Source organism: Castor canadensis, chromosome 7, assembly GCF_047511655.1.
Source record: "Castor canadensis chromosome 7, mCasCan1.hap1v2, whole genome shotgun sequence".
Classification (NCBI taxonomy): domain Eukaryota; kingdom Metazoa; phylum Chordata; class Mammalia; order Rodentia; family Castoridae; genus Castor; species Castor canadensis.
This window is the reverse complement of record NC_133392.1, coordinates 5,505,981-5,530,044: the sequence shown is the minus strand read 5'-3', so window position 1 is coordinate 5,530,044 and position 24,064 is coordinate 5,505,981. Positions and strand designations below refer to the sequence as shown.

Here is a 24,064-nt window from a genome sequence, read left to right as displayed (position 1 = left end):
AGTTTTGTGCTCCATAGGTCTTTTAGTTTATCAGTACCATGAACTTATCTATATGGGTTTATTTCTAGCCACCTCTGACTTTCAAACTGAAGACTTCACTCAATTATATTACATTTTCCTTTATTCTTTTTTCAAATGCTGTTTTACCATATTGATTTCTTTGACTTCAGTGTTTCCCTAGAAAGAAAGTCATTCGAATCCACCAAGTTACACATCGTGCCACCTTTATGACCCTTTTTTCTCAGTGTTGCCTCGTTACATTCAACAAATATCACTGGACAATTACTGGTTTTTAATTTTTAATGATGATTAGGAAGTAGGTTCATTTTCATCAGTATATTTGACATTTAAGTATCTAAATGGGGGTCCTCCTCAAAGTGCTTTTCTTGATGTGAGCGTGGCTAAAATTCTTACCAAGATCCCACTGAAAATCATCAAATATCATCCCCGATTCATTCATTGGAATTAGCCTTTTATTCAAATCCAGCATCTGCCTTCCTAGGTGTGTTTGCCGCTGCCACAGCTCCTGTGGTTTGAAGTGACCCAAAAATCTCACCGGAATGCTTGGAATTTAGACAAGTGTTGGCATTTCTGCCATGGGTCTCAGAGAGCAGATACACACCAATTATGAAGGAGAAGCTCCAGGATGGAGTGAATCTGCTTATATCTAGTTGATAGAATTACCAGAGCAAGTTCATACCTTCCAGGCAGTGATGTGGCTAAGCCCATTTTTCTTTTGCCTTCATGACACTGCATGACCAAGAGTTAAAACCCTTGGTATTTTCCTTCTTATTCAGACACTTACACTTAGACCTTGAGCTCTGCACTGCTGACAAAGACCCTGTGTAAAAGCTGTGTCTCCACGCCTTTTCACTCCACAGTTAAGTCTTTTTTTTTTTTATTTTAACCTGTTGCTTCTATTCCTGAAGTAATATCTTGTATCAAACTTGCCTGATGCAAAATGCCTCTTGCACCACCATCAGGGCCCCATTCTATTTGTTGATGGTTTTAGTTGTCTTCCTTCTACTTGAGTACCTCAGTGTTCCCTGTCTTCTCTTTTACCTGTGCTGAGTCCTACCTGCCTTCCATCCTTCCTCTGGTCAGCTCTGCTTGTCTCCATTCTACCTGTGCTCAGTGTGATCTGTTCTCTACTCTAGCTGCCCTCCAGTCTACCTGCCTCTATTCTCCAGCAATCCCTTCCACCTCTGCACCTTCCTACTGCATGGGGGGCCTAAAGGGAACCTGGGCCTCTCAGGGTAGTTCTCAGGGTTCCTGGGGTGGGAGATGGGGAGTTCAGTCCAGAGCTCGAAAAGCAGCATAAGGCAGGAGAGAAGTGCACAGGGACATTCCCTAGAAGAGGGATTTTGAGAATAAAAGACTAGGACATTAAAGACTCCTGGGCAGGCAGAGGTAGTCCCACCTTAAAGATGAGCTCTTTATGTTTCAGGACCACACTTGAAAGTATTAATATGTTTTATGCTCATAAAACTAATTTGGGCTCATTGTCCTTTCCCTGAAGATTCCCAAATCTTCTTTTTCTAGTGATGTTTTGATTTTTCCTGTGGTGTAGATTCTTTATGTTGCTGAAGTGTGTAAATATAATTGTCTCCTTTTTTGTTCTTCATATATTTTCTCATGTTATTAAAATGTTTGCATGGTTAATGTTTAAGGATCGTACAATGTTTCATTATAATACTATGGTACAATTGCTTGGTGTAACAAAAATATAGGACACTCAGTTCCATTTAAACTTGAGATAAACAATGATTTTTTTTTTCTACTGTCTGTATAACCCACACAATATTTCCAGTGCAGTGTTTGGGGCACTTTATTTTTTGTTGTTTATCTGAGATTCAAATTGAAGTGGGCATCCCATATTTTATCTGCATTCCTATAGAATATCATATTACATAGTTTCTCACTTTGAACATTTAGATATCTATTTTCAGTGGTGCAATGGACAACTTTGGGCATACAGTTTCTTATTTTGAATTTACTTTTTAGGTGAGTTGTTGAAAATAAAATTACAAAGGAGATGAGTATTTTTTCGGATACTTTTCAAACCTACCACCAAATCTCTTTTTAAAAGGTTACAGCAATTTCCACCAGCAGTGTATTAGAGTCCTCATTCCTTGTACCCTTGTTAACATTATCGTCACTTACACCCTTCTTTGCTATTTCGGCAGTGAACGATGATGTATCATTTTCATCTTGATTACTAATGAGGTTCACTTTTTTTTGTTTGTTTGTTTATTTGGCACTCAGTGTCCTGGTTTCAAAATGTTCTGCAAGTACCTAGTGACTTCTCTGCCCTTACTTTGCATTTCTTTGGAACCATAGTACTATGTCTTATTTTTATTTAGTTAATTATTTATTCTCATCGACTGGAGTTGGGAGGCTGAGATCCCCAGGCTGAAGTTCCAGGACCAGCTCTCCACCATGGTTACCACCAGCCTACCTGCCAACCAACCATTGTTTAAAAATAAAACCTTCACGTGACTCCTAAGTTCATATAAAATAAATCAATTAAAGCAAGGGTTATAGTAATTTTCTTCTGAGCCTGCAGAATTAAGTTTTCTTTTCACAGTTCTCCCCCATTTTTGTTCCCAATGTATAACTGGTTTCAAATACAGTTTTCATAAGTACCCCCTCATTTCACCCTTAGAAACTGTAATGCCCTATGCAGCATTCCACCATGTCTAGGTGGGCAATAAAACTTCATGGTATTGGCCGCCTAGAAAAATCCTGATATCCTAAGGATGAGACTCCATTCCTAAAGGCAGGAAGGGAAGAAGGAGCTTTTTGTGTGAATTTTATGCTACCCTCCCCCCCGCCCCCTTTCCTCCTGGCATCTCAAGTTCCAACTTAGAAAAGAGCTGAAGTAGCAAGACTTGATTCCTCTAAGAAAGGAAAGACTGAACAGCACAAATTGCTTTTGGCCCATTTCCTTAGGTTAAGTAAAGAGGGCCTGATGGCCTGTTCTTCTGCCCTTGCCAGGCCTTCTCTGATTAGTCCCCATCACTATTAAATAAGGGGCCATTTGACTGCCTTCTCGGTGACCTTCTTAGGCACAGAGAAGCCTCACAACTGGCCATTTACGTATTCCCAGGACAAGCTTTATGGATTTTGCTATGTCTTTTTAGTTTTTCATGTCAGCATTAGATCAGTTCCCCTATTCTTTGCCTTGTGTGCATTTTTCAACATTACAAGGCAATCTGCTTCCTAAATTGAGTATGTCCATGTCACCTGCTCAAGTCTCTGGCCTGACCTTAGATGCACTGGCTCTTCTCACTAATGTTACTATGAGCCCATGCCCTCAGCCTTCTGAGACCCCTCAGAGGTCTTTCTTTTCTTTCTACTTTCGACTTGATATTTTAAGTTAAGCATATTGATATATTGCTTCCCATTATAAATTCCTGGCTAGGTGATTTCAGTGATTCTAACATGTGGCTTTTCCATCGTTGAACTGTTTTGACCGGCAGAATTAATTAGAGCGCCTGGGTGGATTACAGCCCTCTTTCTGGAAAGCTCTTCATCTCACAGAGAGTAGACTGTGTTTCCTGCAGCTGTACCAGACTGGAATTTGGGGCGGAGGCTTATGAAGGCTTTTCTCTTCCTCATCCTCTTCCTACTTTCTGTGACTGCAGGAGAGGAAGAAAGTACATCTTTCCTCATGTTGGTTGTCAGCAATAGCCTCAGACTTCTCAGAGGAAAAATTAAAATTTGCGTGTGGATAAGAGGGAAAGAAATTAGGTCAGTCACTAAGTCCCTGTCTTATGGCCCTGGAGCGCTGATTTCATGCCCAGCTTTTCTCTTTGCTCCTCAGAGGGCAAGGCTCCAAGCCTCAGTTTCACTGCTTGCACAGTGGAACAGAAGCCAGTCTGTGCTGTGATTGGATAACATCATGGTTCTCACAACCTCGTCACAGGGCTTGGTCAGCAGGCCTCCTCATGAAGACGGTTGCCCCAAGGACACATTCTCGTAAGGAGAAGGCAAGGTGCAAAGGCAGCTGCTCTGGAGCCCAGTGGGATACCAGATTATTTATGTCTTTCAAAAGTTCATATTTGTAAGCAGACATTTTACCATTTTACTAATTACTCCTCCCGTGCACAAGAAGCATTATTTAGCACTTTCCCCAAACACCACCAACTTGGAATCTAAATCTCAGTAATTATCATCGTTCACAAATAATTTACATTTCTGGGCAAATGGAAGCTACCATACATATCATTATTATTGTACTTGTTCAATTTGTGTAATGCACCCTTCGAGGACTCATTTGGAAACCTATATGTGTATCCTACAGATGTAAAATGGATTGTAGAAAATATTAGACTTTAACATTTCACTGTGGAGTGCGTATTCCAAATTAATATAAAAGATATTTAGGCATTCAAATATGTTGTTGAAAAAGTACAGTTAGTAAAAGAATGCAATTTGGGAGCTCATTTACTGGGGAAAAAATAGGGACATGTCTCAAACTAAGTCTCATCCTATAATTCTTCTAGACTTTTACTGGTTTATTAGGAGAAAATATATGTCTTGTGTATCTTAAAATGTTATTAACTTAGGGGTACATATTTAAAAGGTATGAAGGCTGTATGATGTTGTTAGCTACCCACTCTAGGAGTGAGAAATTACAGCTAATGGCTACAAGACGGCTCATACCTGTCTCCTCTGACACACACACACACACACACACACACACACACACACACACACACACTTAAGCATCCTGTAGGGCACACAGAGGCACATGCATTCTCACAGCCACACACAGACCAGGCTCTGCCGTGTGCCACCTGCTTTGGTCCTTTGCTTTGGCTGTGTCTTGCTTTTGTTCACTGATTTCTTTTTACCCCCTCCTTCCAGCCAGTTGTCTGGTTTGAGGAATTCCCACCTCTCCCACTTGACACTCCCACGAGCTTGTCTTCCTCCCCCTTCTCTTCCTGAGTTGGAGAATTGGACCATAACTCACTGTGGAGTCAGTGGTGATTGCCTCTAAATTGGTCAAGGGGGACTCAGGAAGATTTGGAGAAATAAAAGACCTCTCTTTGCCATGGTGCAAGAGGAGGGGCTGTGCGCAGTTTGCCTGGTAATAAGAATAGCAAGTTTCCAAGAGGGCACAAAACATCAGTGACCAAGATTTCGTTCCTGTCTTTAATTTTTGTGTACTAAATACAAAAATATTTAAAGTTTGTTTTCCAAGTCTTGACAACCTCATCTCAGGAAACATTTAATGCAGTTAAGGAGAAAGAAATATCACACCCTTCTCCCCAGAAAATACCGTGAGGTCAGAAGTGACTAATGCCTACCTTAGCTGGTTGGCCTCGAGCAAGGTGTGGCAGGACTCACCCCCAGGGCTTCTCCCTTGGTTGACATCGACATTTTTCCCATAAGTGTTCTTCTCTCCATCTAATTCTACTTTTCCGTCCATTTGCAGGGGAACTTCGTTGCTTGCATGACAGCTATTTTACGGCAGATGGAAGATTACCATTATGCTCACTTGCTCAAGACTTTTGGAAAAATGAGGACTGATGTCGTGGTGAGTGTCCTTTCTACCATTTCATATAACCTGTGTGCTGTAGCCAGCATGTAAGCAAAAGATGATGTCAACATTTCCATTGTAAATAGATTTTCGCATGAGAACCTGCTCTGATTTCAGAAGCTACTCAATGTAACCAAAGCCTTGTTTCTGATAAGGCTTGCAGACTTTCATCTAGTGATGACCTGGAGAATGACTCAGGGTCTTGGCCCAGAGAAATCGTGTCTGTTCTGGTCTCTGTTCTCCAGTGCTTTGGGATCACTGACTATTTGGAGGTGTTACCCATGGATAGATGGTCAGTAAGTAACTCCTGTCATTTCTTGGTGGACTTTGCTCAGTACGGGCCTGAGAGGCTCTCCAGCCTTAAGCTGTACTCTAATCATGGATGCTTATCAGCACTTCTCCAAATAGTGCACTAGCCACTCTCAGTAAAACTATGATGCAACTTAATTAGGAAAAGTATAACAGAGGGAAATTTATTGCCTAGGAGCTACCTCCCTAGTGACCTGAAATTGCATAGCCATATGGCAGAATCCTCAGCAGAGCTGCAACCAAGCCTGCTGGCAGGGCTCCTGATGAGAAGTTGACTTGACTCTGGGATTCCTTTCCTAAGGAGCTCTTGGTTCCTATAAAATACCTCCAGATTCCTGCAGGATAGAGTAAGCGCTACTCATGTCTCCAGAACTTGTTTTGTACCACTTGACCTCTGTCTTATTAAAGCATGGGAAAAAGACAATGATTTTTATGATTTTTACCAAAAGGTTATTTGTAGGGCAGATTTTTCTTATCGTTGCCTTAGAGAGAAATAGATGATAAAGAGATAGATAGATTACAGACTTCTAAGAAGGACAAAAAATAAATGTATATCTCAAAATCACAGCAGTTTCTCTTAAATAAATGTCAGGGTACAAGAATGTGTACATGTTTGTGTGGCTGCATGTTTTAGTGTTCTTGGAATATTAATGAGTAGGTTATAGTCAAGACATACTCAAATATATCATACATTACATTATATCCTATGATTTGTTTGAAGTCATGCCGTAATGAAATCAGGTTTTATATATACAGTATTTAATGCCAAAAATGAGTCTTACATATGTCCTTATTCTTCATTGGTCAATGGAAAGAATACTTATAGATTGAAACTATGTGAAAAGTGTCATAGGTAACATTGCAGTCTGAATAATAAAACTTTGAGAATGAGACAAATCACCCGTCCTGAAAAGTGAGGGCTCCGTATCAGAGCAATCATGTGTTTAAAGCCCCATGTGCAAACTGTGAGCTCCTAGGCAATAAATTTCCCTCTGTTATACTTTTCCTAATTAAGTTGCATCATAGTTTTACTGAGAGTGGCTAGTGCACTATTTGGAGAAGTGCTGATAAGCATCCATGATTAGGGTACAGCTTAAGGCTGGAGAGCCTCTCAGGCTCGTAACTGAGCAAAGTCCACCAAGAAATGACAGGAGTTACTTACTGTGAACTCTTAAGTGGCTCTGTCGGTGAGAGCCTTCATTGCATTGTGGAAAGTGACCATACGACAAGGTGTTTAAAAATTACTGTAATTTGCTAAATGCCACGTGTGTACCTTTTCTCCTTGCCCAGAGCAAAGAATCAGATGTTTACCCATGGTGTGACCCTAATTTCCCAAGGGACTTCTTTTCCATAGACACAGCAGTTCAGAAAACCAATTATTTGCAGACAATTTGATTTCCATTGTGAAATGCCATTTCTGTTTTGGATATCTCAAATTCATACTGCAAGAATGGTAAAGAGTTTTTTTTTTTTATTGTTGTTAATCCATCAGAACCTTTGTAAAATGTGTTCCTATCCATTAACTATATGTAGAGAGTTTTTTAAAATTATTTTTCTACTCTGGCAGCTATCATAAAACAGAAGATCATTTTGTGTGTAATAATTGAAAGTTAATTAGTATTCCAATATGAAAACAACTTAAATAATTTTCTGAAGACTCACTTCCTTCTAACATGTGCTAGTTCAGGTTCTCAAATTTAACCCTTTATTGTTGATGAGTCCTTCCCACACAAAATCATGGTTATTGTCACACCAAAGTCACAGGCCACAGGGCTGTTGCTTTTACAGCCTCTCAAATTGACTGTGACCCTACACTAGTGAGAGAATAGTGCACAGAAAAGAAAAGGACTGGACGTGCACCATTCATACCAACCCAAGGCGGAGGCAAGCCTATCCTTGAAGATTTGAGCCACTGACATCTTCAGACTCCTCTGCAGTAGAAATGCTCGTCTGCCCCACAGCTGCTGCTGTCCTATGTCTAAATCTCAGTCTCAGGACTTTGCACAGAGTCCCCGTTGTCAGGTGGAGGGAATGATGAGAGCTCCAGACCTTCCAGATGGCTGTCCTCTCACTGTTTCTCACAAGTCCGCATCAGTGGCTCTGGAAAAACACACGTTTCTCTGTACTCACATCCAAAATTCTCTTGTGACCATATGCCCTGGGGTTTCTCTCATCCCAGCCAATTCTCTGACACAGCTGGGAGTCCTACAACTCAGTTCAATTCCAATACTGTCTACCTGGAGTTAAGCCTCAGATCCAGTAGGTGACAGAGCTCAGCCCAGTCCAGTTGCAGGGCCCGGCTCCCTTACTTCCAGACAAACAGCTATAAATCAGGGTTTCCCATGACCCTGGCTTTAGGGTTCACACTTTGCCTGAATGTCTCACAGAACTCAGCGACACACTTGTGGACACCTCTTCAGCCATGCCCCCAGTTTGTTATTGACGATACAGTGTTGGAACAGCCAAAGGGAAGAGCTGCACAGGACAACCTCGTAGTGTGTCAGAAGCATCCTCTCCCAGCCTCTGCTCCCAGCACCTCCACCTGCCCCACTGCCCAGAAGCAGAATAATCTCCATGCCCCAGTCACTGATGGGCAGTAGAAGATGAAAGTTCCAACACTCTAGTCTCTTAGTTTTTCTAGAGCCCAGCCACACCCTATCACCTCATTAGCGTAAGCTCAGGTGTGGACACATGGAGCTACTTGTGGACATATGACACTCCTGACACTCGTAAAACTATCAGGTAGGTAGTACTCAGTTCAGGGACACTGGGTACAAGACCCAAGTATGCGTCTTGCTTTTACACCCCAGTGGTCTTTAGAAAATGTGTTCAGTGAGGAATGAGGGACCTAGGGCCAATGCAGGTGGAGGCAGTAAATGAATGCTGAAGGTTAGTCAGATGTAGGGTAGAGGAGGGTGGAGAAGTGCAACCATCAGCCTGTCCCGGTCCAAGGCTGGGCATTGCATGTGGGAAGTGGTAAGGGAGGTGCTCAGGGCATTGTGGAAGCAGGCAGGCTAGGAAGGTGAGTGTTCTTGCCAATGAAACACTCTGCTCTTGAGCCATGCAAGGTCTTACAGGCACTGAGACCCTTGGAAAACAGCCACCAAAGGGTGACCTGCTAGTCCCCATGGAGCATGCATCTGGGCTGGAAGATGATCCAGGATCCATACCTGCTGCTTCACTCCTCTGACCATTTTCAGAACAGTGCTCATGGAGGCTGTCCACACTGCACCATGGATCTGCAGGCAGAGAGTACTTTGACAGTGACTTTGCCCATGACTAGATATGCACATTAGCCATGGAGCCTTGCAGACAGGCCAGCTCTAAGGTTTGATGGTCAACAGACAATGCCACAGCTAATCACAGTCTTTCCAGTCAACCAAAAGCACCTGTGTGTCCAGCAGGCAAGTGGTTATGTGGGTGGTCAGGTTCCTTCTCTGCAGTGAGGGGGCTATGGAGGAAAGAGGGCCGTGGGTGGGGGTGGGGAGTGCAGGGGCTGGCCTGTGGCAAGTGTGTTCCTGGTGACGGTGGGGAACCTGAGAGGACCTGAGGCTTCAGACCACACAAGATCTCCTCCTGCCAAAGCTTCATCGTCTTTGTTTGCATGTTAATTTTCATCAGTTTGCTGTTTTTCTACTCTAATTTTTTACCCCCTGGTGGTACTGAGGTTTGAACTCAGTGCCTTGGGCTTGCTAGGCAGGAGTTGTACCACTTCAGCCATGTCCCCAGTTTTGCTTTAGTTATTTTTTGGATAGGGTTTGATGGTTTTTGCCCAGAGCCAACCTCAGACTACAATCCTTTTATATGTACAGCTTCCCTTGTAGATGGGACGACAGGCACAGGCCTGTAATGCCTGGCTTATTTGTTGAGATGGGGTCTCACTAACTTTCCTGGGGTTACTTTGAACCATGTTTCCCCAATTCCTACCTCCTGAGTTCCTGAGACTCTTTAAAATTTATTTTTAAAACATTTGGTTTTTGAATGAACTTTTCACTTTTAGATCGTTGTTGAGCCATGTGCACCTGTAAGAAATAACAGTTCTGTGTGCCCTTTACCCAGTTTATCCTGACAGTAACATCTTGCAAAACTATAATGCAGCATCAAAACCAGGATTTTGACATTCGTATCACCCAGTGACTTATTCATATTCCCCCAGTATTACTTGTATTCTTTGCCCTAACTGTGCATCATGAAATGTTTCAAACATACAGAAACACTGGAAGAATTGTGCAGTGTGAACAGAGATTCCTGCTGTCAGTTGGGAGCCCTGAGCACTTCCGCCTGGGTGCTCCTTTCCAGTGTCTGTGTCTCTGTCTATATGGCAAATCCCTTAAGAAATTGAGAGCCACTTTTGAATGCTAATCCCTAAGTGTCTCCACAAGCACCTCTAAGAACCAGGATGCTGTCCAGTGGTCTCTGTACCACAGGACAGGATAGCCGTCCTCTTACCCTGGGGGCCTCAGGTGTCTTCATTCTGCTCACACTCACATGGTGGCCAACTCCGGTCCGAATCCAGACCAAATTTGTCTGTCAGGTTTGTTTGTGTCTCTTGGTGCTTTTCCTTTTCCTAGAATAAACTCATCATCTTGCTTTTTATCTTCTTTTCATGGCATCACTTTATTTATTTGTTTGTTTATTTATTTTGCAAAGACCAAACCAAGAGCTTGGTAGACTGTCCCCCTGTCTAGGTTTTGTGAATTCTTCCTTGAAATATCTTTAAACTAGTTTCTAAAGCTAGCCTCCCTCATCCCTCCCACATAATGTCCTGAAAGCTGGAAGCTTGCCCTACAATTCAAGACCTGCTTTTTGGCAAGAGTGTTTCAGAGGTGGTGTTGAGTACTTCCTGCTGAGTTCACTTGGGAGGCTGGGAGTGGCACACTGGCCCACACTGGGGATGCTGTTGGGCCACACAGTTGAAAGATAATAACTCCAGCTGTCTCCATTACAATATACATACCTCCCCTTGGCAATTATGAGGTGATCTTTAGGGTGAACCTGAGAGACCCATAAAGTGAACAGATACCCAGTTCCCTACAGCCCTTCATCAGATGGGTAGAAAATCTGTTAATTGTTTTCATTTATAACTGTTGCTTATTGGACACAGCAAGGATGGGGCTTTCCTGATCTGAGCATCAATATGCTTCATCTTTAGTCTAAAAGCATTGGGAAGCCATTACGGAAGGGGTTTAAGGGCAAGATGGGGAGAGCATTTTTTGATCAGATTCATAGTTGAAAAGATCACTTTGGGTGAAGCGTGGGGACAAAGAGGGAAAGAATGACATGGATGGATGAGTTACCCTGCGGCAGTCCAGGTGCAAGAGAATGACCATCTGTGCATGTTGGCAGGGGTCAGGGATGGAGACGAGCAGGTAACCTCTGGTAAGAGGACTTGACCTCTGGGGTGCGCTGATGGCTCTCATTAGAGCCGCCCACTTATTATGTAGAGATCCTTGTGAATTATCAAATTAACAAGAATAAACCAACATTAGCTGAAAGTCTCATAAAACACGCCCTTGTCAACGTAGAGACCTCTGTAGAACAGTCTTGCTAAGCTCATGAGCCATTCTGGGCTTGCGCATTTAAACGTCTGGACCACCATGACTAGTGAATTACGCAGACCGATAAGGAAGCCTTACGAAACCTCATTTCCCACTCTCTGCAGTGTTTTGTTTGATCAGCAGAGTCCCACAATTTAACAGCTGAGCCATGCTAATGAAGTACGAGACTGTGTCTCCTAGAAAAGAAAGAAAAGGAGCTGGGAAAAGATGTTCCTCTCCCAGAATAATGTAGCCCAGACACTGCATCTCAATTTTTAGGCTTCGATGAAGGGTGATCAAGGAAGCCAGCAATTCCATGCAGGTAGAAATGTGGCTAAATTACAGCACCCAGCTAACACCATATGTAACCTGGTCATCAAAATGGAAAACGTAACAAAATGGGAAACTAAGTACTAAAATATGACTGTCAATAATTAGTCTGGGGAAAGAAGCCAGTTAGGGGACACTAGAATGTTTGTGCTCCTGAGTTCTGGTGGTTGGTCACAGACTGCATGGGCAGAGTGTGGAGGACGCCTATGCTCACTTTCCCTTCCTGGCTTTGCCTAGGTCCCTACCTTGGCCTAGAGCCTTTGTCATCAAAGGGTAATCACATCACTCCCTGAGTTTTATTCATGGACAGGAGCAGCCAATCCCATCCAGCACAGACTGGACTTGTAGCAATGTACTGTGACTGTTAAGGTTACTGGAAAAGTGTGTGAAATTTGCCCCTCCCCTAATGGTTTCATCAGATTTCACGTGTGCTCCTTTGTACATGGTGCTGGTTAAGAACTTTGCACTGGAAATTGCTTTCTTGGCTGCTTAAATTCCATCCACCACCTTGGCCTTCATAGGCATTGCACCTACTTATGATTCAGTAGATTAAATAATGAGAAATATCCCCTCATTTGGCAATCTCTGGCCAGTGCCTCACTTTCCTAAATCAATTCTCTGCGGCCTTTCCCCTTCCCCCTCTATATCCTGAGCACACACAAGGCTACCGCACATGTGAACTCTTTGGAATACTCTTACTTTGTACAGGTTTTTAGCATAGAGCAAGTGTCTCGTCCTCACAAACAAGCCATTCTACTAAATCTGGATAGGGAAATGGTATCAGCCTGGAATCAGAATGGGGCAGTAGGGCACACCTTGAACCCTGCTGCTCTTTAGTCAACTCAGGACAGAGTATTGTCTGTGAGATACCAGGCACGTCAGTGGGCGGCTGGGAGGTGGAGCTGGTGTGTAGAAGACTTGGACAAAGTGACCACATGCCCACATGGTTTGTAGTATGCTGAGTGTGTACATATCCCTTTTATTGTTTCAGTTACATAAGAAAAAGGAGTGAGTAACAATACCCTACATTTAACCTATTCATAATGAAAAATGGATTTAGACAAAACAAGAAAAAGCTACAACCTGCCAATTAGGTTTGCAAAAGTCATGTTTCCTATAAAGTATGGATGTGTCTTAGTAACTCTTGGGTACCTACACGCCCAGGAACTGTGTCAGAATATATCCTTGAAAAATCCATTGCAGACAAGAGGTTCCCGGATAAATAAAGAACTAATGCACAGCTCTTGTGAAATACATCTTCATTAGTTTTTCGAATGTTTTTATTCAGCTAAAAATAATGGGGTCTTTTATGAGCTCATCATTCATGCCTTCTTACACAGGGTAGTTTTCACCTTTCTCCTGGTGGGTGTTTCAATGTGGTGTTTTTTATTTCAGGACTTTCTGATGGAAACATTCATCATGTTTAAGAACCTCATTGGGAAGAATGTCTACCCTTTTGACTGGGTGATAATGAATATGATGCAGAACAAGTAAGTTCTGGGGAGCTGTGCTCATCTGAGTCAGGTCTGGTGGGGCCAGTGGTATTGCCTGCATATGAAGGTTGCTTCCCTACAGAGCCTCACCCCCTTCTGTGATGGAGATAGCTATGAGGGACTTGGACATGGAGATCTTGTGATGTTCCAGTGCCAACACAGGGCTCTGGCACTAGGAGCTTGGTCTCTGTCCCTGGAAAGAAGCAGCCTGAGCCAGCAGCTCCCTTAGCCACTGTCACGGGCAGAGAGGAATTGCTCACCACCAATGTGCCATCTCATTTCAAACAGATGTCTTCATTAGCCAAAGTGATTCTCAGCCCTACTCCAGGCGTTTCAAAGGACTGGCATTTTGCATATTTCAGATTTAAAAAAAAAACATTGTGAGCATTTTCTCCATACTTATGAAATATTAAACTTGTGCCTTGCTGATCATCTCCCTGTGAAAGCTGTTGGTTAATATTCTAGCACTTTGGGTTTTATAATTTCTGTAAGCACCAACAATGATCAGAGAGTTCTTGATTGTGTGGGAGTTTTTTGGAGAAATTTTCTCTTGATCTTCTTTTTCTTATTACACTTTTATGAAGATAATTGTCAATTCACAAGCAGTTGTAAAAGATAACACAGAGAGGACTTGTGTATACATTACCCAGTTTTCTCGTTGATAGGGATAGCATTTTGCAGAACTACAGTACTCTGTTAAAAGCAGGGAATGTACCATGATCCAGTCACTCCCCTGTGTTCGTTAGTGTTTGTGTTTACTTCTATACAATTTTATCACATGTACACATGCTTGAATCTACCACCAGTCAGGCCACTGTACATTTCTGTTACCAAAAATGTCTCCCTTCTTGTCCGCTTTTAACCACATTAACCTCTCTCCTTCCACAACTCTAATCTGTGGCCACCACTAAATTGTCCTTTTCTAAAATTTTCAAAAATGTTAAATAAGTGCAGTTATGTAGTCTATAATGTTTGGAACTGACTTATTTTCCTCATACTAGTTAATTCCCTAGAGGCCAATTTTGGTGGTTTTTTTGTATACGTGATTTGTTCCTTTTCATTGCTGAAGAGTATTCCACGATATGTATGGACCATGGTTTCCTTCACCAAGTCCCTATTTTGAACGAAACTGGGGCTACTCGTAGTACAGGGTCCTATGAATAATGCTACTGTAAGCATTTGCGTGCAGGTTTCGGAGTGAGCACAGTTCTTCACTTCTGTGACATAAATCCTCAGGAGTATCCATGCTGGTTCCTATGGGAAACACACATTAGGGGTTCTAAGGAGCTGCCATACCATGTCTGTGCCACTCTACGTTCTTGTCAGCAATGTAAGCGAGGTCACGTCTGTTACAGCCAGCCTTTGGAATTGTCCCAGTTTTGTATTTTAGCCTGCCTGTTAGTTTTGCCCCTTGTGGTTGGTAGTAATTTACTTTTTCCCAATCACTCCACCTCTTTTTAATGCCTTTTATTCATCCCACAAACAAAGCCAAGGAGCAAGGCCTTTCCTGGGTCTTGCTCCTTTCTGTGATAGCAGAGACAAAGGTGGTCTCATGCTTGCAGGGTTCCTAGCAGGCCTGCGTAGGGTTTATCTGGGGGTCTGGCCCTGTCTCAAGTAGATGTTGCTGTGGTGAACTCTCCCCGCCAGGAAGACAGCATTTGAGGTGCTTGGTGAGGAAGGGCAGGCACTGCTAGGGATGCAGCCCAGGCCTGGGGAACAGGGCTGGTCCTGGCCTCAGCTTCTCCCCTTTCCACCTGCTGTGCAAGAGGTTATGCAAGAGGCTTTCTCTTGGCATTTGAATCTTCATCTACAAATGAAGGACTTAAAATAAAGCACTGGCATTCTCTCCCTTTTTCTCCTAACAGGATTTGGTTTTGTGATTGGCAATTTAGAATTACTGTGAAGAGCTGCGAAAGTGTTTTAATGGGCTTCTTTTTCACACAATAAAAACAAACAAATCAGCAACAATAACAGCTCCCCCAACTCCTAGTCCTGGAACCAGAGATCTCAGTGTATCAGGAACCAGGGCTGAGGACCACTGCTGCACAGGCCCTTCCTAGGGTCCTGACCTCGATGTGGGGGAGGCCGTGGGAAGTGGGCTCTATTCTCTGCCCTTGTGGACTTGGCCTCTGGGTCTCTCCAGCAGAGAGACCATGTCCTGGTACTTAGGTTGCAGATTTTATACCTTGGGCTTCATTGGCCCAGCAAAGCTAAGATGTGATTGGCTCCATAGTGCTGTATTTCCTGGTGCCCTGACTTTCAGGAATCCCAGCAAGCGAAACTGTCACACTGTTAAACACTACCTCTATTTTCATGAGGTTTTTATGATGATTGAGAACCTGTTTTCAGTTTTCAAGGCCATCTTTGTACCATTTCCTTTGCCTACCACTCCATGAAATGCCTTTCTCTTAACTCTGGGCTCTAGACAGCTACCCCAGAACTGTGTGTTCTTACATGGGTGGTCTATGACTCCAACCCTGGAGGACTGTAAATTGGGATTCCCTCTCCAGAGACCCTACTGTCTTCTCCTGGGCCACATGGTTGTTTCTGGGATGAGAAGACCTGGAATCCTGGACTCATTGCAGACAGAGCCAGCCTTCTGCTAACTGAGCAGCACAGCATGGCGAGATGTAGAGGTCACAGCCATAGTTTGGTGTGGTGCCCCATGGACCAAAACCACCAGCTCAGCCACAGAGCGGAAGGGCTTTTGTTTTGGGAAAGGAGAAGTCTGAGAGGGAGAGGTCACAGCATCACCGCGTCCTCTGTGTGGTCAGTAACACTGAAATTTCTGAGGATAGAGTCCTATGAAGGGACACAAAGTCTGGAGCAGTGATATCTATCCTGTCCTCTCATTCACTATACAGAGATGCCACAGTCCTGAAGGACATCTTGATAAGTTAGGGAGTGGGACTGTCAGGTCCCCACAGCCTGTGGTATGGCTTTCATAAAATGTTGCACTGGACTATCTAATCATACATTCAGCTACTCCGAGGCCAGGGGGCCATGGTCACACCATGGAAGCTTCCTGTGGAGAAGTGGGGTGTGTGAGTTTAGTGTGTGTGAGTTTGTGTGTGTACCTGTTTGCAGGGTGTTGGTTCCAAGTAAAGACACTTCTATTCTGACCCTGAGAGGCTCTAGCAAAGCCACATTTCCTCCTAGTTGACACATTCCACAGGGACATGTCCCAAGGTGAACTGGGAAGAGTAAGCCAGGAAGGAGGTGCTTTAGACGTTGAGTCAAGTGTGGGCAGTGGGCATTGTGGAGGTCATTCCCATGTCCTGCTGCCCTCAGAGGCCTCTGAGACAGCCACTGTTTCTGTGTCCATTTTAGATGTGGGGAAACTGAGGCTAAGAGGTTTATAACTTGCCAAAAGCACACAGCAGGGACAGTAGTTAAATCCAGGCCAGCCTCATAGAGCCAACCCCTAAGCCATCTGCTGTCTAGCCTTTCCATCTCAAGTGTGCTTCTGATTCCCCAAGAGAGTGCTGTGAGGTGTTTATTCTAGTGTCCTTAAAACATAGCTTTCCTACAAAGTTTGCTCTCTACCCAAGTGACTTTTGAGCACAGAAGCCGAACATGCTGCTTCTCTCTCTTCACCATTGGAAGCCTGTGCCCTTAGGACATTGTTCCTTACTGTGCCTTCCACCTGCCCTATGTGCACGTCTGGAAGGACAAAGTCTCACGAATTCTGTAAACTAATTTCCCAACAGAAACTCTGAAAATACTATAAAGCAGTGCTTCTATGCCATCACCTGTCTGCTTTTTAAAATGTATTTATTTATTATCTGTTTATTGGCCTGTGACTCCATAGACTCACCTGCATCCCTCCTCCCGGCATGTGTCAGAGACTTCCTTGCCTCCGAAGGATAAGCTGTGTTTCCCAGAAGCTTCTGGAGTCTGTATTTAAGTTTTAATGGCACAGCTGGACATGCAGTTTTACCACCCACAACTTAGAAAATGACAAAATCAGCCTCCATGGTCTCTTAAATATATGTGTGCTTGTTTAGCTTTTTTCTCTGTGAACATAGCACTCTTCAGCACACAGGGCTTGTAAAATGTAATTAAAGACAGCGTCCATTAGATTTGGTGAAGTGACTTGTAAATCAAGAATCAAAGCTATAGGATTGAAGGAGTATCCCAAAGGACAGTGGTTGCTTGGTTGCTGTGCTCAAGATAATGACTGACTGGCAGTGGCCTGGCACTGTAGCTGTGCACGAGCATAGGCTGCTGCCAGGTGGCAAGATGACATTTAAGACAAGCACGGTTCAGAAATAGTAGAAGTGTGCTTGTGCACTGGTGTCTCAAGGTACTTTGAAATCCTCCTGGAGGCAGGGGCGGGCGCTTTCTCCAGTGAAGAGCTCAGGTTGCATTGGAAGCACTGGCCTTTCCAGCAGTCCCTGAAGGCTGCACCTGGCCTGGGTCTTAGGATTACTGGCCTGTCCGGACTGATGCTTCGCGAGCGTGTGTGCGCGTGCGTGCGTGTAACATAGTCCACAGTCAGCCCTGGCTGTCTCAAGTTCTTCTTACCTGCCAAGGGGAATGTGACAATTCAGTTGAGGGTCTGTGTCTTTCAGTCTTTGGCCTTGGCTTCACCCCAATAGGGCATTGTGTTCATCCACCAGTAGAACTTTCCATGGTAGGTGTGACCCGGTAGGAAATGAGTCTGTCAGGTAGACAGAATTCCTTTTGCACCTCTGAGAAAGCATTTGTTATTAACAGCTTTAATTTCACTGCATCATCCAGTGGGTGAGAAACAGGACAACGCTGAGTACAGTTTTTCAGATTTTTAGAATTAGGCTTTCTTGTTCCTATAGATGGTGTAGCAGGGAACAAGCCATTGCCACATTTTTCCATTATTCAGACTTGTAACAGAGTTTCATAAAATTCAAATACCTCAGTCAGAATTCTCCACCAGCCTCCCTGTACACCATGTCCTCCTTTCTCAGGATGAGAGGCCAGTCAACGTTTTTCCTTGCTCAGAGTCATTACAGTTTGCAACTGTGATTTTTCAGTTCTCAAGTGTCCCTCTATGTCCAGGTACATTTTGTGTTTTAGACTAGTTGATCACGTACAGGTTGGGCTAGAGTCTAAAGGAGAATATATTTATAATTTGTGGTTTATATTCTATACACTTTAAAAGAAGACTTAGTTATTTTGCAAGTAAGCATTTGTAGATCATGAATATAAAACAGAACATGTAAAATCATAGCAAAACTTAGTTTTCTAGAAGTCAGAATTGCTGAAGCTGACTGGAAGATAAAGCCAAAAAGGAAATACAGCAGTTATGAAAATCTCACTGGATGATACGGAGGATCCTGGAGGCTTCTCAGGGTAGATTTGACAGATTGGGATGTAGACGTTTACATGTGAGACACTCAGCGGAGGAGAATATCATAGGGAAGTAGGTAGTTGAGAACTCATAATTGTGTCCTCAGCCAATGGAAGATGTAATTCTTTCAGTTTGACATGTATAAGGTGTTACCAGCTTGCGTGCTGCCCCTGCTGTGATTGACTGGAATGGGACCTGTCTGAAAGACTAGCTGATCGAATGTAGTGGATTTTGTTGACCTGTTCCATTGGTGCCTAGTGGCCACCAATATCTAGTGTCTGGGTTGTTATATCTGAAATCAACTAATCTTAATCATCCTTTCACACTCTGAAGTTTCATCCCCACTTAAAGTCTGTGAGCTCTTGTTACTACTTGTTCAATGTATCTGTTGTGTCTGATCTGTTTTGTTTTCATCAAGGCCACCTGGAGACCATCCTGGCACAGTCAGGGATAATGTTTATAGTCAGCTCAGAATGGCACACTTTACTCTCTTCACCACCTGTTAACCAGAGCCTGGCTCATTTCTAAGTGACCTTTCCTCCTCCTCCTCCATCTCCTCTCATTGCTGATTCAGACATCTTTTGACCAGGAAGTATTTGTCTTAATCCATTAAAGCTGTGTCTTATGTTTTCACCGACCTAACGAACATGCATGATAAACATTGACACATGACAATCACATTTCATGAGGTAAATTTTCCCTGCCTATTGTTGTCACTTAGCAATTTCTTTCATTTTAGATATAATGCATTTCCCTGCTCCTAAGTAATATCCATCAGATGTATCAGAGTTCAGGATGGCAAGCTCACTGATCTTTCTGCCAAAGTTAATTTGGCAGATAGTCAAGACAGGAAAGGGCTGTAAGCCTTCGAAAGGGATTCCACCTTGGAGATGCTAGGTTTCCTAGGAATAAATCATTTTAGTGCTCAGACAGCAAATTTGCAGGGCCGGCTCATTGCAGGTACATTGCTACTTGGTTATGTTGCTATGAAAGAACCTTAGTTAGTGACAGCACCATGACCAGGGCTTGGGATGGAAGAGGGGGAGGTGCATGCTGGAGACCTGTTCAAGGGTCCTGGCACTGGCCACAGCCTTGGGATGGCTATCTCTGAGGATCATGTGCTTTCTTTCTTGTTCAGCCTCCCATCGGAGAAATACCTCAGCCTGCCATGAAAGAGCACAAGGCTGACAAATCTTTTGTCACTTGAAAACATGGCTACAGTGCATTTAGGGCCCTAGAGAACCTCAGATTTGGACTTCACAACAGCTTTTCTCCTTTCTATGAAGCCTGGTGTTTAAGTTTGATATAGTTACATTTACTTTAATTTATGTTTTAAATTTATTGGTTTTCTATTGCGGTTTTGCATATGCAATGGTTTGCCAACTTTAAGCTCACTAGAGAATTATTTTTCCCTTTGAAACAACATATGGTAGCTGTTAGCATGAATACTGTCACAACACAACTAGCTCAGGACCAAAAGGAAAGATACCGGAAACTATACATTTATTGTTTATATTATCTCCTATTTATATATGGGGAATATATAAGGAACACACACAGTTTTTCAATGAAGGCATAGAATTCAACGTCAGTATAAAAACATTCTGGAATGAAAGTTTATCCAGAGTTCAGCATGCTTGCAGTTATTTTTGAGATGCGACCTTTAGTCTCTCTGTGGCACAAGCTGACCTCAAATTCGAGACCCTCCTACCTCAGTCCCTGTAGCACTGGGATAGCAGGCATGCACCCTGTACCCAGCTTAATATTGATCTTTGAACCTTCTCCCCCTCCAAGGAAACCTGCTCTACCTGAAATATCCCACGGCTCAGAGACCCCAGTTTGACCGCAGGGTCTGCCTCCTAGGTAGAGCCAGTGTGTACTGAACCTAAGCCCTTTCTGGCTCATGTCCCAGAAAACCTCACGTTTTGCTCCTTGCAGGTTGTGTTGTCTGACTTGATGCACCAGGATTTCAAGACAGGTGCTGGTTTGGGCCCAGAAATGGCTCAGATTACAAAGTAGAAAACCCACTGCCACCCCCACCCCCACCCTGCCCCAGCACTGTATTTTGCTTCTGTCATTGTTTTGCTTTTTTCCCCTGATGATCCTTGGTGGAGGGCAGGGACATTGGCAGGTCTTGCCAGCAACTTTTGGGCCTGGATGTGACTGCAGATGCTGTTGCCAGCCCAGTGTCCCCTAGTGGTAGAAAGTACCAGACAGCCACCTGCTACTTCTCAGAATTCTGTTTATCTTTATGGCATTTTCATAAGTTATTTTTAATTTTTAATATTTTCCCTAATAGTTATTCTATGTCATGTGTGCTTTTGCTCTTTGCTTAATTAAAACAAATGATTTCCTGATTTTGCCTGGCTGTTTATAACCAATTTATTGCACATAGCATAGATACTTTATACGGTATGGTTGATTCAAATTGCCTCTTTATTTAATTCCAAGATGAAAAATCAAACTGCTCTCAAAGGAATGGCAGTGATGAAGAGCTCTCAGCCAGGACTCTTATTTAGGGACGCTCACTTAGAGGAAAGTTTTAAAAGGGCAAAGTCTGTTTAAGAATTCTCAGACTGTACGCGTGTCCTTGTGAGCTCCTGGCTGCTGTTGGGGCTGCAGCCCCTCGTCCTCAGTGCTGGTGGACACACTTCACTTTATGAGGAACGAAGTCAAGTGGCCTCTCTATACCATTCAGAAAACATCCTTCGCCACCAAGCAAAGGGGAGGGGGTACATCTGCCTGCACTTGTCCTCCATATCTTCCCTGGCCTCCCATCCTAAATTCTTACCCCCAGCACTACTGGGACCTGGGAGAAAGCATGGGCAGCCAAGGGCCTCTGGTGCTGAGCTTCTGTTTAAGTCAAGACTATGGGGAGGAGGAGCCAAGGCAACTGAGGCTGCTGAGTTGCTAGGCAATGTCATGGGTATCTTTTCTGGTGATTCTCAACCAGAGACCATTTTGCCCCCTAGAGGACAAGTGGCAATATCCACACATTTTATTGCTATGTCTGGGGGACGAAGGGCTGCTGACATCTACTGGGTGGACCCCAGGGGTGCTGCTAGGTATCCGTGAGTGCACAGATCAGCCCCCCATAAAGAATCATTCAGCATCACTAACAGCTCCATTTTGTGGATGGAAATGCAGAGTCTAGGGGATGCTAAGAGAACAATGGAAATATATGTACTTCAATGCAGTGATTCTCTTTTCTCTGATTTCCTGTTTCTTAGCTATTCTTCTCTGCTGTGTCGTCCCCAGCAACACCAGTGCCCTTTATTTTATTTTTTTTGGTGGTACTGATGTTTTGAACTCTGGGCCAAGCTCTTGCTAAGCAGGTGCTCTACTACTTGAGTGATGACCTCAGTCCTTTTTTCCTTTAGTTATTTTTCAGCTACAGTATTGTGCTATTTTGCCTGGGCTGGCCTCTGACCACTGTCCTCCAACCTCAGCCTCTGATGTAGCCAGGGTCATAGCCATGAGCAACAAGTGTCATGTAGAATAAATAATCACAGCCATAGCTGATGGTAGGGCTGACTACCAGATATTAGGGTGGTTTCTGGGCATAGGGAAAGGTGTTCCCCTAGATCCTCCGCCACTGGCTCCAGCTTCACAGTAGATCTTTTTGGCCTGGCTCAAGGTTACTGAGTGACAGGTGCTGGCAATGACTATTGGAGTTACTGTAACATGAATTTAGATGCCAGGGCTGCCCCAACTAGTGCCCAGCATAGAGGATTGTGAAGTAGTATTAGCAAGTGGGTCTTCTGGCTGCTTGGGTTGAATCCTGTTTGCCCCCTTCTGCTGAGTCTGGGGCTGGGAGAAGCCATACACCTTTCCTCTTTACTTCTCCAGACAGAGGCCACCTGGAAACAGGTTGGAGCTCGGGCCTTACAGGCAGCTTGTCAGGCCAAATCCATGCTACCCTACTTGTTAGCTTTGTTGTGTTTAGTAAATTTACCCCCAAGTTGTAGAGTACTCACTATGAACCAGAGACAAAAATGAGAGCGTTGTGTGGAGTGAGTGATGAAATGCAGGTAGAGCATTTCACCCAGAGCCTGACCTGCAGTTACCATCTAACAAGCTGTGACTTTTGAAGACATTATGATGCCATTGTTTCTCCATATCTAAGACTTTGGTCACAGTTAGTGATGAGAAACACAGACATCTCCTTAGCAATTCAGAATTTATCATATGCATATTAGAAAAGTATACCATAAAGAAATACAGTTCTTTGTTTCCATAAATTCACTTACTTCTTATAGAATACTTGTATTTATTCAGGTTGCAGGTTTACTTGATTTATGGATAATTAAGTCAGCAAGTGTTGCTTACTGACTTCATAGAAACAGCATTTGGAATTGTCTTATGTGGCATGGCTAGAATTCAGGAAAGCACAGGGCTCCTGCAGCTGTGTTTGTTCAGAAGCATCAGTCCACAAAATTGTGGACCTGTCTCAGCATCACAGAACATCACAAAACACTGACCTGGAGATGATACAACTTGCTTACTTTTAGACAAAGTCCTGAGATTTAATGGGTTATCTGAGTTGCCCAGGTTTGTGAGTGGCACACCAAACTCTAGAAGCCAATGCTCTTGATCTGAGTCTGAGGCCAGCATGTGAGATATGTGCTGTGGTCCTTGGAAAAGCCAATGAAACGCCAAGAGTGAAAGGCTTGGTAATTGCTGGTTCCTGCTTTCATGGCGATGTTGACCTTGTTCACTTTTGGTGACCATGTCAGGTTATAGAGCCCTTTCCCTTCCTCTCTCTCCCTTTCTTTCCTTCCCTTCCTTCTTTCCTTCCTCTCTTTTCTCCCTGTCTCCATCCCTCCTGCCTCCCTTTCCCTGCCTTCTTTTTTCTCCTTCACTCCCTTCCATTCTAACAGGTGTGAAGTCTGAGGTCTATGCATCTTCACCTTCATAAATGCTGCCATGTTCCTTTCCAGTAAAGCTTCAGAGAAGGTTTGGCTGTTGTCCAGATCACGTGAGTTAATGCACACACACACACACACACACACACACACGCACGCACACCAGCATAGCTGTTGCTGCTTATCTTGCCATAATACTTACTATCATTTCTATTTTAACCTATTCAGGGGTACGTAGTGTAGCACTGAACTCATTTTTCCTTGAGATTTTCTTTTGGCTTGAGCACTTTCTCATTTATTTATGAGAAGTTATTATTATTATTTTATTGATTTCTGTTCAGTTTCTCGTGTATTTTTCTGTGCTGACAATTCTCTCTGTCTTTCTGCATCTATGTATTCTGGGCAAGAACCTTGGGCCAGGTGTGTGTGTGTGTTGCAGATTTTCAGATGTCATTCTTTTCTCAGCAACTTGAATTTCTTCTCTTTTAGTAGTGTTTTTGTTGTTTGACATTTAAAATTTCTTCTGAAGATTTGCAGAAAGAATCTGAATGGACTTCCCTGCTGGTGTCTGTCCAGGAGCAAGGTTTACCATTCTTTAATGTGGCATCTTCATGAGACACAGATCCAATTTTTTACAATGAGGTTGTCTTGAA

General features: G+C 43.5%; 1 protein-coding gene across 2 annotated transcripts in view; it reads left to right on the top strand.

Moving 5' to 3' along the window:
* The window catches only part of Dock1 (dedicator of cytokinesis 1), a 477,546-nt gene that overhangs the window by 299,380 nt on the left and 154,102 nt on the right, over window positions 1–24,064 (top strand). For both annotated transcript variants that reach the window (XM_074078054.1, XM_020167338.2), the window contains exons 28-29: window positions 5,444–5,545; window positions 13,120–13,214. In XM_074078054.1, coding sequence (XP_073934155.1) covers window positions 5,444–5,545; window positions 13,120–13,214 — 197 coding nt within the window. The remainder of the gene's footprint in view (window positions 1–5,443; window positions 5,546–13,119; window positions 13,215–24,064) is intronic.